The sequence below is a fragment of the Parasteatoda tepidariorum genome, chromosome 9, assembly GCF_043381705.1.
Source record: "Parasteatoda tepidariorum isolate YZ-2023 chromosome 9, CAS_Ptep_4.0, whole genome shotgun sequence".
NCBI classification, from domain to species: domain Eukaryota; kingdom Metazoa; phylum Arthropoda; class Arachnida; order Araneae; family Theridiidae; genus Parasteatoda; species Parasteatoda tepidariorum.
In genome coordinates, this window is record NC_092212.1 from 61,030,270 (window position 1) to 61,049,699 (window position 19,430).

General features: G+C 27.3%; 2 protein-coding genes across 2 annotated transcripts in view; one reads left to right on the forward strand and one right to left on the reverse strand.

Annotated features, from left to right (window-relative positions):
• The window catches only part of LOC107455231 (uncharacterized), a 64,505-nt gene extending 56,373 nt beyond the window's left edge, over window positions 1–8,132 (forward strand). The window contains exon 2 of the mRNA XM_016072735.4: window positions 6,967–8,132. Within this exon, the coding sequence (XP_015928221.1) occupies window positions 6,967–7,734 (768 nt within the window). The 3' untranslated portion in view covers window positions 7,735–8,132. The remainder of the gene's footprint in view (window positions 1–6,966) is intronic.
• Window positions 8,133–9,677: 1,545 nt separating this feature from the next.
• Window positions 9,678–19,417, reverse strand: LOC107455234 (protein SREK1IP1). Its single transcript, XM_016072737.3, has 5 exons — window positions 19,270–19,417; window positions 17,456–17,524; window positions 16,635–16,763; window positions 12,110–12,173; window positions 9,678–10,539 (listed from the first exon to the last, which is right to left on the reverse strand). Exons 1-5 carry the CDS (start codon window positions 19,286–19,288, stop codon window positions 10,257–10,259), a joined length of 564 nt encoding a protein of 187 aa, XP_015928223.2. The 5' UTR covers window positions 19,289–19,417; the 3' UTR covers window positions 9,678–10,256.
• Window positions 19,418–19,430: the final 13 nt, after the last annotated feature.

Consider the following 19,430-nt stretch of genomic DNA (forward strand, 5'->3'; position numbering starts at 1 on the left):
TTGTTCACTTATTTTTTTCACCAAAACTTCACAAGAAGTTAACCTGTTAGTGGCCAGCGTCATATTTATCGGACAATTTCCTTTTTCAAAAACATATATAGCCTCCGATCAAGTTTGTACATACTTCTAATCATGGTTACTTTATTATAATGTTACCACATTGTTACATAATTCAAAATGTTTTATTCACTGTATATAATTTTCATGATGAATGGGGTAAGGGCCACTGCGCGGCCTAGGCACCCAGTTTTGTTTAAATAAAGAAAAAAGAAAAAACATATATAGGAAGGACAGTATGTAGGACATATGTAGGACAATTGTTTCAATTTTGTCTTTTATCTAGGAGAATTAAAAGTTTCCCTTCCACCATAATTTATTAATGATTTAAGTTTCTATCACTAGATGTGTAACTATAAGGTGCAGGGACATTTCGAACTGAAATGGTAACAAATAGTTGATATTAGCCATTTAATTAAATAACATACTATACCACTTCTTTCATAAAACCAATTTTTGCACCACTTCAATTTAAAAAATCGGGATAAAACGGATTAATGAAATGTATTAAAATATTATACACAGTTTTCTTCCGTTTCAAACTAATTTCGCAAATAGTTTTATCTATAAATTCGTAAAAAAAATAGGTAAAAAAATGACATATCTCCCCTATGGCCACGAAACTGTGACCGTGTAAAATCCGGTCCACTTTTGAGTTTAAACTTGAGTTTTCAGACAAGTAATGTCCTGCTCTACTAAATGTCCTTTTCACAGATGTGACCATGGGAAAAAGAAATTAAGAAAAAAATGCATTATTCATTCATTCGTCTTTCACCCCTTTGTGAACATTTCTTATTTCTTAAATTTTTTATTTCTTTTTGCATTTTTAATAAATCTATAAAGACAAGCGTGTTAAGTAAACTTTTGCTTGTAAAGTTTAGAAAATTATAAAAAATAAAAAGAAATAATAAATTACACGTAAGTGCATTCCTCAATCAGAGATTTAAAAACATATTTTTTCCTTGTATATATTTACATACTGTTTCATTTATTTACTGATCTGCTTATTCAATAGCGAATCCCTAATTTACCAAGGCTGCCAATTTTTTACACTTTTGGCGAAAATTTCTTCTAGTTTCTGTTCTAATGCCGCGCTTCCCACTTTTTTTTCGGATTCGGAACCCTAAATAATCAATCTTCTTACAGCAAAAACCCGACTTTAAAAATAAAGTAAATAGAGAAAATTCTGAATGTATTAACAATTAAATACAATTTGGACTTCTAGAATTTTTTATATTTATGAGCAGAGCCGCGATGGCTCAGGGGATAGAGCGTTCGCCTTCCAATGAGGTGATTCGAATCCCAGTTGATACGAATTCCTCATACGGCTTACACCAACCACAGTGCTGACGTGAAATATCCTCAATGGTATACGGATCATGGGTTAGAGTCCCCTTGTAGTCAGGCTAACCGTGGGTGGTTCTCGTGCTCTTCCTGTCCATGTAACGCAAATGCGGGTTAACTCCATCGAAAAGTCCTCCATGAATTCAAATTTCTCTTAATATTCGATCCAGGAGTTCACTTGTCTTCTGGATTGGGTTCAAAATAACAAAGCTACGGAGTTGAACATTAGTTGTCGTAAACCCATAAAATTGGATCAGATGTTCAACGTTTCTCTCTCATTGGCATTTTATTTATATAATTTTGGAAAGGTGAACGAAACAATAAGTAAATAATGAACTGTTGGTTGGATCTAATTACAGATTTCAAAAAAGTTAAAATGAAAACTATTTAAAAATAGTTTCGGAACCCCTATAACTCTCCCATGGAACCCTAGTGTTCTACGGAACACCATTTAGAAACTGCTATTCTAATGCATCATTCTTTGTTTTATAAATTTAAAGTTATTTTCTGCAACTCTACATAAAAATTATTCAAAACTACATATTAAATGCCACTTTACTCCAAACCTCACTTGGTTAAACTTTTGATATATTTGCAAAATTAACCTAAACCCTGAAAACTTTAGTTCTTAAATTAAATGTCTACCTATCTATTAAGTTGTAGTTGGCAGTCCTGATTAACAATACCGTCAATAACTGATTTTTTCATAAATTGATTAACTCAATGATTCCCTCCGCTACTGATACGGTGAATCACTGATTCGCTTTTTAACCGATGCATCCATTAATTTGCTAATTGTTGCAAGTTATCGAACCATCAAACATGCCTGAAAAATGATAGTAAAAATGCTAATATTATTGTGCTATAAACAAAAGCATAAATCAGGACTCGAAATTTCAGCTTGCCATTGACGGCAGAATACTTAGGCCTAGCGAGTAAGAGAGTTTGATTCAAGTGTAACAGTTTAACTGTAGTATAACAGAGTTTGACTCAAAAACAACTGAGTCAGAGAGTTACACTAGGTTAAGAGTTTGACGCTTGGGCTGCAATTGGCACATGGTAATTCAGGTATATTTATTTTCGATTATTTTTCTTATTTTTATGATTTTTAATGATATGTGAATGATTTTGAAATTGTTGAGACCTCGCGGAAACCTTATTTTAAGTTAAATTTTATTATTACTATGCAATAAATATGTTTTCAATTTCTACATTTCTCTTATTGTTTTGGACACCAAAATGGTTTTCATGCGTTAATATTTTGAAAATAGTTCATATTTTTTGTGAAAATAGTAGCGACCAAAATTTTAGTCTGACTAGTACCTTTAGAACTGAAATTTCATGCCCTGGTCAAAATTTCGAGTAAAAAAAACACCCCGAGAAATTGCGTATAATAAAAAAAGAAAAAGAAAGGTCATGAAATTGNAAAAAAAAAAAAAAAAAAAAAAAAAAAAAAAAAAAAAAAAAAAAAAAACAACGGAAAAAAAATTGTGCTTAAAATATATTAGTAAAAAACAACAATACACTTAATCAGATGTACAAATCACATAAATTCTCGAAAAAAAATGTAGAAAAACATAAAATCAAATTAAAAGCATAGATTTATTAAAAAAAAAAGACTTTAGATAAATAATATGTAAATATAATCAAAAATAAATAACCTTAAAACGAAATACGATAAAAATCACGAAAAAAAATTTATTACGTGAAAAATTAACACGAAAAAAGCAAATATCTAAAAAAAAATTTTTTTTTATAAAAAATATGTATAAAATTCATTAAGAAAGAATAACAATAGGCACGAAACGATTAACTCCTGTCGGAACAAACACACGTGGAAAAATATAAAAACAAAAGACAGATACAAAAAACATATTGGAATAATACGCTTTTAAAAGTAAAAGTAAGCAATCTTAAAAATAATCACGTGTGTGACAAACAGTAGTAAAAAGATAATAAGGTGTGAAATAAATATCACTCTAAATACATATTACGTGACAAAAATTAAAAGAAGAAAAAAAAATGCCGCTTAAAATGTAGGAATAATTTGGTAAAAAAAAAACAATCGCAAAAATTGAGAAAATTTAAAGTCACTTTTAATTTAATATCTCTTTTTAAGGATCAATGCCTAACTATATAAAGTTAGAAAAAGAAATTAAAATATTTAAAAATATTTTAAACTACTGAATTAAAAAAAAAATTTTTTTTAATAGATAATTATTTTAGTATAATTGAATTCATTACAAGGAATATAAATAAGTTAGGAAAACAACCAATACACAGTCTTTGAGAAAATTATTAGAAGGAATCGGCCAAATCTTGAAGCATTAAATGAAGACTTTTATTACAAGGCAATAATTTCGGCCTGTGATAAATGGACAAAGCTCTTAAAATGAAAAATGGTGATAAGCATTTTCAAAAAAATTTATTTTGTTTGCTTAGATAGCTACCCAATTTTTTTTAAAATTTGGTATATGAGAGAGATTTTTCCGAAACATAACCTCTGATAATTATTGGCTGTAATAGTTACTGGTTTATCAATAGTTTTATCAGAATATAAATCTTGGTCACTACAAGCCTACAAGGTTTGCTGTGATAAAGAAATATTATCTAAGTTTGATTTACTATGAAAAATGAAAAAAAAATGGGGTCAATATTTAATTGTTTATAATCAATATTTGTCGATAGTAAATATCTAAATCTTTTGTGGAGCACAAAATTTTAATTAAAGTGAAATTAATTAATACAATTAAAGTTAATATTAATTAGAATACAATTCACACACATTCCAATAGCCTTCTCAAAAATTTACTTTTATTTTATATACCAGTGTTGAACAGCCAACCTAATTTTGAGGCTACAACTATCAATGATCAAAGCCGTGACTTTGTAATTTTGAACTTAATTTAGAAGGCAAGGAAACTCCTGGAACAAGCATTGGGACAAACTAGCCATGTGGGAGACTTTTCGATGGAACTAACCAGATTTTGCCTTATATGAAGATATATATATATATATATCTTTTTTTTTTTTTACATAGGTTACAGGAAACATTTCTATATAGCTATATGTAACTTTTTTTTTTTTAGCTGCAAATGTTTTGAGATTTTGCGTGGAAAAACTGTTGGCACGCATTTGAAGCATTTAGAAATGATGTCTTTTTTACCTACGCAAAATTTGCATTGACTAAAATGAGCGCGTAGGAAGATAAAAGCTTATTTCCTTTTCAATACTACATTAATTATAAAAGTATTCTTGTATGAATAATGCAATCTAGTAGAATGATTTCAAAATCGTTGGTATTAAAGCTAGAAAAAAGTCATTAACTTACTCTCCTCATTTTGATCGATCCGAACTCTGGAAGGTTAAAATGATATTATTTCTAAAAGCTTTAAAGATGCTTTTTCAAATTGTGCCAACAATTTTGTCATGTAAAATCTTCCAAGACATTTGCTGATAAAAGGACATTCTTTTACATTGAGTTAATATATAAACGTTTTAATACACTATACCATCTATATATATATATATTGTCATAATATATATCATAATATATTGTTATACGTAATTATGTTTGCAAAACCATTTCAAAGTAAATAATTTTCAACCTTAAAAAATGAGCTGGAAAAAAAAATTTAGAGTTGTTTAGTTCATGCGACTTCTCATAATTTGCGCAAATTTTATTTTCTTCTTACTGTCCTGTTATAAGGTAGTCATTTGAAATACTACAAAATAGAATTTGTGGAAAACCTCTGATAATTTTGAGCTTTATTTTATAAAGTACAAAACTACATAAAAAATTAATCGAAACTTTTTACGTTTTTAAAGTATTCCAATAAGACTTTTTTCATTAATTGCCAAATCTGATTCACTGCAAAATTAAAATAAAATAAACAAATAAAGTAAAATAAAAAAAATTAAAATTTTTTAAACGCATGCACTATACAAAAGAACGATTGTAAATACTCATATCTTGCATAGTTGTAAGCAAACTTTTTTCAAATTTTAAAACAAAAGTTTAAAAAATTTTTCTTTTTAATTTTATGGAATATATAATTTTAAAATTTTAGCAAAAAAGACGTAAGACAAAAAATTAGCTTTTCTTATTTTTTTTTATAAAAATGTCTCTATCTCTTTAAATATTTAAGCTAGGCTTACGAAATTTTATGCAGTAATTACAAATAAAAACAAAAGTAATCGATACAAGTTACAAGCTATAAATCTTATAGCTAAGTTTGAAAAATCGCGTGAACTAAACAATTCGAAATTTATAAAACATTCTTTTGAGTATTTCTTGAGAAATTGACAAAAATGTCAAAAACTGAAAAATGTCTTCCATTATTGTAGGACAGTATCAAAGAACTTCACCGAAGAAAGTTCCTTAAAAAGTACTAATGCTGGCAGCATTGTGCTAATGGGGTTAAAAAGAAAACCTGATAGACATAATTTTATGAAATATCTTTTACTTATGCAGAAAATTATGATGATGGTCAATTTGATATTCAACAACCCCGGAAATTATTTTAATAATTTCGAATGATGATAGAAAAAAAAAATTCGAATTTAATATTTATATTTCTTTGTTAAATGGGGTGAGGGATGATCGTTTTTATCAACCTGTCCATCATATTGACGTAAAGTCGGCAATTTAGATTTTAATTGAAGCAGTCATCATGCAAGCGAATGATGCCACGAGGAAGATTTCGTGATGAAATCTTCTTCTTCCTGTGAAAATCGTCTTTTTTTTTTTCTTTCCATTTCTAAAAAGCCTATCTTCTTTTCTCCACTTTTGAATAGAAATAATCAAAACCTTCTGAAGTGTGACTGAAATCCGAAGAGCATGAAGGTTACGCATTCAACAGAAGATTCACTTAGCAATATTTATCCATTAGGAATAGATTTTGTTAGCAGTATGAAAAAAAAGTACAGGATTATTTTGGTCATCAAATAACGTAGTTTCAGAGGAAATTGTATAATTTATTACATATAGAGGAATTAATAGTTTGTTTAAACGTTTCATATTAGTAAATTTACAGGCGCAGTACTGTTATGAGAAATCAGGACAATGCCTTTAAAGAAAATGGTAACTAAGTATTCGACGAAATTTATTTTGTTTTCTTCATATTAGTTATGAATTTTCTCTTTAAATAGGCTTAGACACAGAGATGCCAATTCGCTCCTTAGAGCGGATAAATATTTTTGAGTAGTCTTTTAAATAATGATTGTTGGTTTAGTATATTCAATTTATAAGGTATTTATTTAATTTATAAGATATTTATTCAATTTATAAGGTACGTATTTATTTTAATATGTCTGTTTAAACTATTTATGAATAGTCAAATCTTGTTAAATCTATTTTTTAAAAAAAATTAAGTCATTACCTTTGGGAAGGAAAGTACGGAAATTCCGTAGCAGTAGCAGCTTAGATTGGTCACAAATCTAATATAATATCGACTTTTGTTTTATTTCTGTCACCACTTTTTCAAATTTATATACTATAATATCTGTAGAAACTCTCTTGTTTGTTAGTTTCATACTGATTAATGTTATCTTCTTTCATTTCAGATCCTCATCTTCATTTTAACCACCTGTAAATCACTGTCCATTGTTGAGAAGAAAAATCATGCGGACAAGAGTGACCACACTTTGAATTCCAGTTCTAAGAACAGTCTTAATGCGAGGACTGACGATGCTCTGGAATCAACTAATTTCTATTCATCTGACGTAGGACCTTATGACACCTTTTCGGAATATGGCAATTTTTACGATAGTTATCCTGGAATGCCGTACTTTCCAGAATTCGGAGAAATATTTCGGATTTCTAAAACAACTACTCAAGAACCACCTTTCCAGTTTCCAGATTACGTCCGGGAGGCATTCCCGGATGGTTTACCAGGGGGCGGAGCTAGATCCACTGTAAGATCTGTACCCGGAGGTAGAAGGCCTTTGAGGCGCCCACCCAGGCCAGCCTCCAGTGGAACTAGAACAAAAGTGACCAAACAGGACCAGAGTGAGCCAAAGGACAAACCCAGGTCTCTGAAGAGTATGACCCTCAACAAATCCAGGAATTATCCCAAAATATTTAAATTCAATCCCGATCGAGTGAACCTTGCCGAGTTTGACACTAAGAAAAAAATCAGCGAGAACTATTTGTCTCTGTTGAAAGGGGATGAACTAGATTCTGACAGGGTTAAGAGGAATAAGTTTCTAATACTCCACGGTGGTGTTTTTGAAATAGAACGCTTCAGAAGACGTGGACCCGGGACTTATTCGAAAAATGTACCCTCCAAGGATTCTTACTACGAATTCAGTTCTGATATTGATGAAAGTTAGAAAACATCTTTGCAAGAGTTCAGATTATTTCGGAAACAGAAATGTTATTTTGTTATGAAAACAAATGTTTGTAAGCACCAAACCATGACAATTGGACATAACCATCCCCATCTGTAAAAATGAGCTTGATATTGTTAATATTTTTATAAATTAAAAGATTTTATGGACATTTAAGAAACGATAAAAAAAAAGGCAATGTATAATATATATGTATAGAAATTTTGAATGTTGCGAAAGAAACAGGCGGGACCAATTATCAGATATTTTGCCAGTAAACCTCTTTTCAGAAGTGGAGTGGTGATTAAGTAGTAGACTAATTGAGGGGAAAAAACAACTGCTCTTTGCAAAAGTCTCCCACATTTTGATATGCCCCAAGCTAATTTGAAAATTCTACAATAGTTTCTAATTTTCTTGATATTCTTTAGGCTTCTTACAATGGGTCTATATGTCTTTAGGCTAATTTGGAGAATGTGCTAAGAATGGATTGAATTTGTGGAAGCTTATTGCATTAATCCTTTTATAAGGCTATTAATAATAAGCATTCACTACTGTCTGGTTTGACTGCAAATTCTCTGAAACAAATCAGGCTATTAGAGTAATAAATGGAGGACTGTTAGGTATATGTTCTATTCAGATTAAAGCTATGTGGGGAACTGCAATACTCAAGTGTAAAATCCAGAAATTTAGTTCAAGAAATAAAAAAGTATCTGCTTAGGATTTTAACATAAATGAAAGAAGTGCACTTTTATAATAAGTATCTAAAAAAAATGAATAGCAAGAAAGTTTTTTCAGATTCATTAGTCTAATAGAATGCATGACATTTTTTTAACGAATAAAGATGCAGCAAAAGCCGAGAAATAAGCGGAGTTAGTGGAAAATGAGATCGGTTTTTGATTAATGATTATTTGCCTTGTTGTTCATTATAACTGTTTCAACTGAATGGTAATATTTTGTTTGGCCATAATCAATATAATATCCAGTTAATAAGAAATTTATAGCCTTTAATTGTTAACAAAGAATATTGCAATTTTAGTGGTTAATGATATTGTATGATGTTCTTTCAAATTCTTGGCATTTTACATACAACAGGGCAGATGTTCACCACTGTTGATTATGTTATTTAATTTTTCATTCACCTCAATAATACACCACCACTTAATTTTCACTTTTTTGTATTATATTTCATACAATTTGGTATATGTTGGGCAATGATCAATCATTGATTTAATATAAACTAACTAATAAAATTTTAAAAACAAATTGTTTTGGTTTTTTCATCATAATGTCATTAGAACCAACTTCATGTGACTTCTACAAAATTCAAAGGTAAAAAAAATTAAATTCAGTTATTCTCTAAATTACTAATTTTATTACTTTAAAATATACTAACTCTTGAAAATAAATCCTGTTTGCTTACACTTCCTACGATAAAGCATGTACCATTCCAATTTGATTATTTAACAATTATTAAGATTATTTTCAGACTAAAACCAGTTGCGCTGCTTCAAATATAAATCAATATGCTGATTAAAATTTACAACACTAGTAAAAGGTAAGTTGAAATTTGCTGACAAATAAAACAAAATCAACAGCAACTTACAACTATCAATTTCCTTCAAACATTCCTTATTCCTTGCCAATGAAAAAACTTCATTAGCCTCAAAAATTGAGGTTTAAAATGGCGAAATTTTTGGAGTGCTTAAAGCAGGTGCTCATTATCAAACCCACCAACATATGTTGGTGGTCTCAACAATAAGCACCTTTCATTGTCAAATACATCTTATCCCTTCAATTTCCACAGATTTATCAATTGTTGTTTTTAAAGTTGAAACAGTATCAGAAGTCAATATATATATGACTTTCCATACTACTTTAAATAATCAAGAATTAGCATCTATTTCATAAAAAAAAAACATATGTTGCCATAAAAGAAAGAAAAGATGTAACAAACATACACTTAGCTTTATTTAAAAGAGAGTATTATAAAAATTAAAAATGGAACATATTTTTTAAAGGTAGGAACATAACACAAGTTATTTATTTTCCCAGTATTTCATGGATTCTAAAGTTGTTGTTTTTTAACTAAAGTCTTTTCTTAGATTTCTTTTATTTGTATGGTCAAAAGAAAATTCATTAATATAAGAATCATTTTTACCTTAAGATTCTTCTTAGATTTCTTTTTCTTGTATCGTCAGAAAAAGGAATCATTAACTTCATAATAAAATTTAATAGAAGCTTCTCCTTTGATTTCTTTTTTTGTATTGTCTGAAAGAAGATTCCTTAATTATCTTCTTTTGTTCACAGAAAGTGTGATTTTGTGATTTTAAGATTTTCTTGTTTTCAGAATTTTGCATTATTATTAATCATTACTTTCAGACTCAGATGAATTGCTTTGAAGTATACTTTTATATCCATGCTTATAAATGCTATTTATTATGAAGATTATAAAAAAAAGATATGCTTTATTACAGGTAAAAAATGATACAAATGACATTATTTATCAGGTACTCCACAGTTTCTGATCAGTCTTTTTTACTCTTATGCTTCTTTTTAGACTTCTTTTTCTTGTGCTGCCTAAAAGATTCATCGTCATCAGAATCAATAATTTTTTCCCTTTTGTCTTTGGAGTGATGCTTTTTGGACTTTCTTTTCTTCAGATTTTGGCTTGCATTGCTGAAATCACTATCACTTTCGAACTCAGGCGAATCGCTTTTATGTTTTCGCTTATATCCATGCTTATGAGACTCTTTCAGTTTTTCATCACCAGAAGAATAATTTTCAGGTGATTTGTTCGATTTATGAGATCTGAAATGGATCAAGAGAAAATTGTTCTAATCACAATTATAAATCGTAAAATTTTTTATGCCATAAATTCTATTACCTCTAACTGAAGACAAAGGAAAAGTTTATTAGAACTCAGAAATTTGACAAGGAATAAATACAGGGTGTTACGTGATTTCTAATTTTAATATATATATTAAGAATCCTTGTTAAAAACTAAGAACAGAAAATATAAAACCTTTAAGTTTACAAGTAGTCATTAAGTAAAGATAGAAAATCTGAAAAATCACTATTGAAGATAGAACCATCAAAATGATTTCGATTGAAGGAATAATTGAATGTCTTTCAATTATTCCTCAGTTTTTGCTGGCAACCAGTTTTGATGATTTTTGTCTTGTCTTTACTGTCAATAATTTTTCTGGCTTTAATAATGCTTTTTCTTCTCCCTTAAATATTAATTTGCAATGATAGACAAAATTTGACTTGTAAACATTGAACATAATATGTTTTTGAATATAAGTACATCTCAATATAAGCTGGAGTACTTTCTTTATTTAGAAATTTACTTATTGTCAGATAAATACAGTACGAGAAACATAAATGGAATGAATCTAAAAATATAAAAGATTGAATATCAATTTTCCCCAAGTACTCCTATTTTGGCAATAAATGGTTTTCATGATTTTCGTTTCTACATCTAAGGTAGTTTAAATATTAAAGTAATTTTTTATGGTTACTTTTATGTGCTAATTGTTTACAGTATTCTATAATCTTTCAATATATTCCGTATATATGATACTATAAACTCAGGTTTTTCTCTATCCATTGGCAATAATATAGTTATTATTCATTTTGTTAGGTTGTTGTACGTAAGAATTTAAGCAGTGTAGAATAGTTAGTTACACGTTGAGTATTTATTTAGAATAATTTTGTATTTCTATAGAAATAAAAACTTAGTTACAAAGCAATTATTTAGATTTATTTATGATCCTTTCTAAAATAGATGTAGAAATTTTAAATATAAACCATGGCATACCAATTATTGGTAGCGACCAAGCTAATCGCCAAAAGCGAGTAATTATAAATAATGTATAGATACATTTCTGTAAGTTAGAAAGAACTCTGTTAAAGTCAACTTTAATTTCAAGAGGAACTCTCAAAATTTTCAACTTATGTAGGGTAATCGGTGCCTATATAAACCTAGCTAGGCAATACGGCATGGTGCATTTGTAGCAAAGCATAAAAGAAGTTTTAATTACTTTAAAATAAAAAAGGAAACTATAAGTTTGTGCTTCACAAAATTAAATTTTTTTTTATAATTATCAAAATTTTTTTTTCTAGGAACTTAAGTAATACTGTCATAAATTAGACTTATATCTTAATAAAGATCTAAAGAGTTGATACTGTTTGCTTTGTGTTACATTAACTATTAGTTAAAACTTTAAATAGCACCATAAATTTTAAAATGGATAGCTTTGAATTTAATACATGAAATAATATAAAAATGATATTAATATTACATTTCCAATGCTTAAAAAATAAATCTTCTTTTTACATACAAACAAAGAGAAAAATATAAGAATAGCCAAATTACTTTTTACTTTTAGAAAGTTTCTTTTTTTTCCTTTTCTTCATAGATTCCATTGTCTTTTCTTCTTCTAAAAAAGAAACATGGATGTAAAAGCAATATGTTTTTTTGTAATAATCCTAAATAAATTTTCAATGTAACTGACACTAAATTATTAATTGAATATATTAGTTTGGTTTCCTTGATTGAACACATTTTATGAATTAGTATATCAATACATAATTTTAGGAATTTTTTCTCAACTGTTTGACAGTCACATAAAAAGAACTATTAGAAAAGTAATTTTAACAGGAAATGAAACAGATATATAAAAACAACAATTAACAGTGTTTTTCAATTTAATTAGTTTAACTGTTTTTAAGTTTTTACTATAATATTTTTTCATCCAATTGTATTTATTAACATTCAAAGCTTCCCGACATGTAAAATTTTTACAAATGAACTTTTTTGAATAATAAATAATCTTTTTTTAAAATTTAAGAGAAAAGGAATAAAAGAATTCAACTCTTGCTTTCTTTCACATTTCAAGCTTTTTTTACACAAATGGTTAAAAATAATAAACACAAAGAAGAGCATCAAAAAAATAAATAAATAAAAAGGAGAAAGAGAGAAAGAAAATATTTGAAACTAAAAAAGACAAATTATAATAATCAATACTATAAGAGAATATGGAACTAAAGAGAAAAGAAGGAGCACTCTACATATAAACTTATAGAAATTTTTATCATTATAGCTTTTTAAGAAACATATCAGTATTTGTATAGTAGTCACCAAATATTAAATATATAGACGATAAAAAAAATTGAAAAACAAGAACAAGAAATAACTATAGATGATTCTGAAATTAAATAGAAAACAAGCAGAACTTCATACCCATTGATAGTGAAAAATATTAACTAAATAACAACAATGCCAAGAAATGTTAAACATATGGGTAAAAAAAAGATAGCACAAAAAATTTAGAAAAAGAAAAAAAAAACTAAAGATAATAGGGATTTTAACCTGAAAGTGACAGAACACAGTAATCAGTAATTATACAGTACTGTGAAATTACGCCGACACCATAGCCAAAACTTTTGAACATAAGCTAACATAGAAAAAAAAAACTAATACTAAACAATTAACAATATTAACAGACTAATAAAAAATACATCACAATTTAATAAAGTTAAGGATTTTTAAAAAAAAAAATAAGAGACAATATTTTTATAAAGATTACAAAGCGTTAATAATAGGATAATAATGAAACGTTTTAAACAGATGAAAATATGACAGTTTTAAGATCATGAATCATACTAATCAACAACTATAGAAGGTTTTGTAATTATATAGAAAATGAAGACCACATTCTATATAAAGCTATTTTCTTTTACTGAAACTAGTATTGGATATAAAGATGGTACTTTAAAAGTAACAAATTATATTGATAACTATGCAAGACAATGAAATTAAACAGAAAGTAAAATACATTTCACCTATAAAAATGACTAATTTTCTATATTAATAGTAAAAAATCAGGATTTGAAAACCAATAACTTAGTTTAAGGTTTAGGTTACCGTTTTTTGCACCTTTTGTTTGAAAAATTAAATATGCTTTCCTACACATTTATTTCAATTTTTGAACGGTTATATTCATTCATAAATTTTATTAAAAAATATTAAGAATTTAGAACAAAACTTAAAAATAAGTAGTACATAGTAAATATAATTATTATTTACACTAAAAATTTGAAATTTATGGTCCTCTGAAAAACAGTAACCAAAAAATTATTATTATATTTAAGGCTTGATAAAAATTGTTAATAGCCTAGATTTGATGATCTAAATAATCTTTAAAATATCTGCATAAATAGCAAAAAATTTTCTTTTCCAAAAGTGCATACATTACAAAAGGAAGTAAAAAAGGAAGTAAAACATATTTTATAGCTGCACCAATTTTTTTCACACATTTAAGCAGAAATACAACATAAAAAGCAACAATTTAGGAAAATTTAATGAAAAATTTAAAAGGCAAAAAATTACCCAAAATGTAAATAAAATGGTTTAAAATAATAAAATGCTTCCAAAATCATACAAATGTCATAAAATATTCCTAAAACATAAACGTTATAAAAATCTGGGCCTTAATCATAAATAGAAAGAAAAGGATAGAAAAGACAATCAAAGAACATTTCAGATTTTCAACATAAAATGTGCATAAAAGAATAATAGATAAAAAAATATTTATTTAATGAGTTGAATATTTAAAAAAATAATTTTGGAAAATTTCCATACAGAGAAAGTTATAACTAAGAAAGTTATAACTAAGAAAGTTATACCTAAGAAAGTAATAAATTTAAAGTTTTATTCTGTGCACATAGTCAACCAAATAATTATCATCAGATAAGAATCTACCCAAAAATTAAAAAGATTAATATAAATAATGTTTCTTCAAGATCTTCTTCAGAAAAATTTTAAAGTCTATAACAGCTAAATAAAATAGGAGGAAAAATTAAATTTCAATAAAATAAAAAAGATGCATAGTTACATGGCATATATATAACTTCTAAGGGATTAACTATAAACTATGTAATACAGGAACAAAAAAAAAGTAAAATAAAAAGGACATATATGTGTACAGTGATTTATATAGCTTCGGATTGAAAATTGAATAGAGTTACATTCATTATTTTTTAAAATTTATCCAATGATACCCAACTTGATCTTTTATTCCAATACCTTGGGGCAGGGTGGAAGGCAACTTTTAACTCTGAAATAAGAATCCCTATTTTTCATTGCAGATTCAGGTTCTTTAGAAAAAAGTAACCCTATTTGAGATGTAAGTTTATGCATTTTGGTTCACAAATGATACTGAAATTGAGAAAAATTGAATAGGGCACAAGCTGCTTAAAACAATGTATCTTGAGATCTTTTTAATCAGATTAAAAAGTTAAAATAGGCACGCTTAAAAAATGTTGAATAAATTTTTTAGAATTTTTTTTGAAAAAAAAAAAAATATCAAAACATTTTTAGTTTTATTTATTTCATTTTCAATCCAATAGGTCACCAGTTAGCCCCATTTTAAACAGCTTTTACTTTTTTTTTATTTATTCTTCATTAGAGTACTATCTGTGAATTAAAATGCATAAACCTGTGACTTTTTTTTTTTTAGAATCTGAATTTGCAATAAAAAAAGAGGGGTTGTTTTAAGTTTCCAAAATTGCAGTTGTTGGTTGCCAATGATACAGACTGCAACTATATCAAAAGCTTAATTGCTTAATTAGCTTGCTTAATTTGGGAGCTAAACTGATTTTTTCAATTGACTTGGATTTACAGGAAACTTTAACAATAAATACTCTACGATATATATGCAGTTATGAGGCATTTTAGAAAATTAAAGATATGATGCCGCATACTCCCTTGAAAATATTTTTATGGTTAAAATGCTCATTACAAATTATTTACTGGTACATGTCTAATTTTTTGACCTAGTTGCTGCCATTGTCGGAACATTAGTTAAATATGGGTACAGGGTATTGTATTTCAGAGTTATAGAACTTTGTCGCCTGTTGTCTGAACTACACTTCAACTTCAGTTTTGATCTCATTATTCTCGGGAAAGTTTTGACCTGCAAAATGCTTTTTCAGGTTGAGGAATAAGTGGAAGCCGCTAGATGCAAAGTACAGTGAGATGGATGGCAGATGATCTAAAATTTTCCATGTGGAACTTCTGAGCTTTACATAGCTGCCAACATGTATAGGAAAAAATCCAGTAGATTTTACGAAATAATATAAATTTTATGATGATTGCTGCATAATGTACTAAATATTTTTCACATAGGGACTTTTAGAGATTTTTAGTCATCAAAATAGAAAAACTGCAATATTTTCAAGTTATGATTGACCTTAATAGAACTTGAAATGTTATGTATTAGGTTTACTCATAATTTTGAATAGTAATAGGCATTTAATTCAACAAAGATAGTTAAAAGATTTTTAAGGAGTACTGAATAAAAATAAGCTGAACATTTTAGAACAAAAAAAGTTTTAAACTGATTTTCATAATTAAGGCTCACTTCATTGTGTATTCGTACATATTTACATATACAAGAAAGCAATAATCTGTGTAAAATGCTATTTCAATAAGGATTTTTGTTTTTTAGGAAATTTACTCAATTTTAGAAATTTTCTTAGCATGTACAAAAACCAGGAGAATTTTTATTAAACCAGTTAGACCAGGAGAATTGGCAGCTATGGCTTTGGCTTGAAGTGTTGTGAGAGGACTAGCACACAGGATTTGGCGGGGTTGCGAATTGACCCAGATATTATAAAGTAGTGCTCCTCCTATAAGGCTCACCATAAAAATAGCAAATGACCATGAGGGAAAAACAGCACATTCAAGGTTGCAATCTGTGTTGCCAACCAACTTACAAACACTTTTCTTTCACTGCTATTAGTGAAGTATCTTTTCTTTTCAAAAAGCCTCATATATGTATGTACACACAAAGTAAAATAAAAGAGAAGCAAAGTGATATTATAAAAACATTCATTACCTCTAAGCTTGACAAGTGGAGAAACAAATTCTTCTTCACTCTCTGAACTAGTGCTGCTGATATCTAATACAATATCATGGTTAGGATTAATTTTTAGGAAGTTCCGACACTGATATGTAAAGTGACCAGCTGTAAATAAATAAGAAGTAGGTAAATACCACAAACAAAGCTTTTTCACCAACGAAAAATAATAAAGCTAAAGCTTGAGTGTTTTAAACTTGAAATAAAGATATAATTCATGAAATGAATCTAGACTTAAAATATTGAAGAAAAAAATCCATCTAACTTCTTTAAAATAAAAGTTGGACATTTTTTTTCTCCGGATGAAAGTGATTAGAATCAAACATTATTCTCAATTTTTGTACATTTTCACAACTTCAAATAACATAGCAAATAGAGTAGTTTTTTAAATAATAAAAAATCAGATTACAAATGCTTTTCATTTTTATAAAACTATGAATTTAGTTCAATGTAAATAATTTTGAACTTTGATGTAATAGTTAATATATCAACTAAAATATTTAATAAAAATAATTTGATTTAACAAACAAAATAACTTTATAAGTGATAAGGAAGAATTTGTTTCAACTTTCAGAAAATAAACTATAATTATAACCAATAATAAATTATTTTATTGTATCAAACTCTCATTCATTCCACCAAAAATAAAACAATTAACAAATTACTCTAGTGTTAAGAAGTTATAAATAAAGTTATCATTTTGATTATATGATGATTTTATAATTAATTTTAAATAAATAGTTTATAAAAAATTATAACTACAAAGATTCAAAGTTAGAATAAAACAAAGCAATACTTACGATAACCACATTTTTTACAAGCAGGTCTAATGTTATCAGATGTTTGATTGGTAAGCCTTGCCATCAAATCTAAAATATTAATTACACATGTTAACAGTTACAATTAATGTTATTCTTCTCTTTTAATTTCAAACTTATATATTGACACTTAAAAATTAAAACTTTTCTAAAAAAATTTTTCATTTTTTTTGGAGTAAAGTTTAACTAATTTTTAAAGTTAACAGTTTAACTAATTTTTAAGTAGTTTTAAGTAGTTTAAGTAGTTACTCTAATCTTTATAAAATTTACATTTTAAAGCATACAAAAGTAGTAATAATTAAAAGTAACTGAAAAGAAAAAAGTAAGCACATTTAAAAACATGATAAATTTCTAATTTAAGATAAAAATTTTACCCTAAAAATAACAAATATTAAAATGATTATATATGTATATAATTAAAAAACTTTAAAATATTTCAGATTGAAAATTGGAGAGATCTTTTTCATGTCTTAAAGTTTTTATAATTTATTCAGTAAAATAATAATGGATTTAAAAAATGTTTAACCACATTTAATCTCTGTACAAAGTGTTCATCAAAAATAGCATGTTCTATCAATTACTATAAGTTAGGGGGCACAACCTTTTTGATTGAAGGGCCACTTGCACAGCATGTAGATTAACAAAGGGCCGCATATTTCGTCATGTTAGCGGCATATATGATAATTTTTATATAAACATTACTGTTCTAAGCCTTAAACATTTTTATCAGTAAACTTAATAACATATATTTGCAAAAATTTAAATACTTTTCATTATTTGAATTTATTTAAAACTAAAAAAACTGATTCTTTTTTTTTTAAAAAGAACTTTTTTCCATTTTTCATAATAATGAATTTATCAAATATATATATACATATATTGGGGGATATAAAACTCTAACCAAAATAAAGCTTACAGAATAAAAGTGCAAAAAATATAAGTATTTTAAAATGATATAAAATTGAATTGAACATTTTAATCAAAGAAAATTTATAATGTTTAAACAAACACCAAATGAAAAGAAATTTTTTATTAGAACTTCAGAACTTCTCAGGGGCCGCACATCAACAGTGGGTGGGCTGTACATGCCACCGCGGGCTAAAGGTTGTGCACCCCTACTATATGTCATAATAATATACATAAATATTTAGAAAAACAAGCAAAAATTTAAAATGTTATGCATCTGAAAAGGAAAGGATATATACAATAAAGAGATTAGGGGGCCATAATTTCATACGTAAAAAATAAGAAGTAAAAATAGATTGTGAACTTTTGATCATGGGCTTTTATTGTCTTACTATCGAAAGAAACCTTTTAAGCTTTCAAATTGTTTATTCATGATTTATAATCTTTTCAAGCTAATGAAATAAAATTGAAAATAATCGACAATCGCATTAGGAAGAATTCCATATCAGGGAGAGATATTCGTAATCACCAAGTCCTGGCAACTTCTGGGCAGTGGCCCGCGAGAAACTGAAGAAAAAAAACATCACAGAAAAAGATAAACTCGAAAGGTATAACTCGTAGCTATCCCCGAGCAAACATCTGCATATTTTTTTTAAAAACAATTTGCTAACTTAAAATCTATTTAGCACTTTCGCTATTGTAGTTAACGCGACGGATCAGGATACGGAAATATCTCATCAGTAACTTTTTTACAGATTTTAAAATAATAATTCACAATTTAATTTATTACGCATGTAACTAAAACACTTATTAAGAGGTGACACAATGAAAGTTAAGTTAAAGGAGGATTGCTTTTAACAAAGTCATCAATTGAACAGTAAGCAAGTTACCTCTTAGATTGCTGTCCATGTTTATTTATTATCTCTAAAAAAAATTATTTCTACTATATAAATGTGAGAAAAGTCTTAAAACGAATTAAATGACGATTTGTTTATTTAGGAATTTCAAACGCTTTCGTTAGCCTACTTTTGTAAAGACAATGAATAATAAA

Coding starts and splice junctions, on each gene's coding strand:
- LOC107455234 (XM_016072737.3), bottom strand. Junction 12,174..16,634: donor TCCACTTGTCAAGCTTAGAG/GTAATGAATGTT, acceptor TTTCTTTTTTAG/AAGAAGAAAAGACAATGGAA. Junction 10,540..12,109: donor AAACTTTCTAAAAGTAAAAA/GTAATTTGGCTA, acceptor GATCCATTTCAG/ATCTCATAAATCGAACAAAT.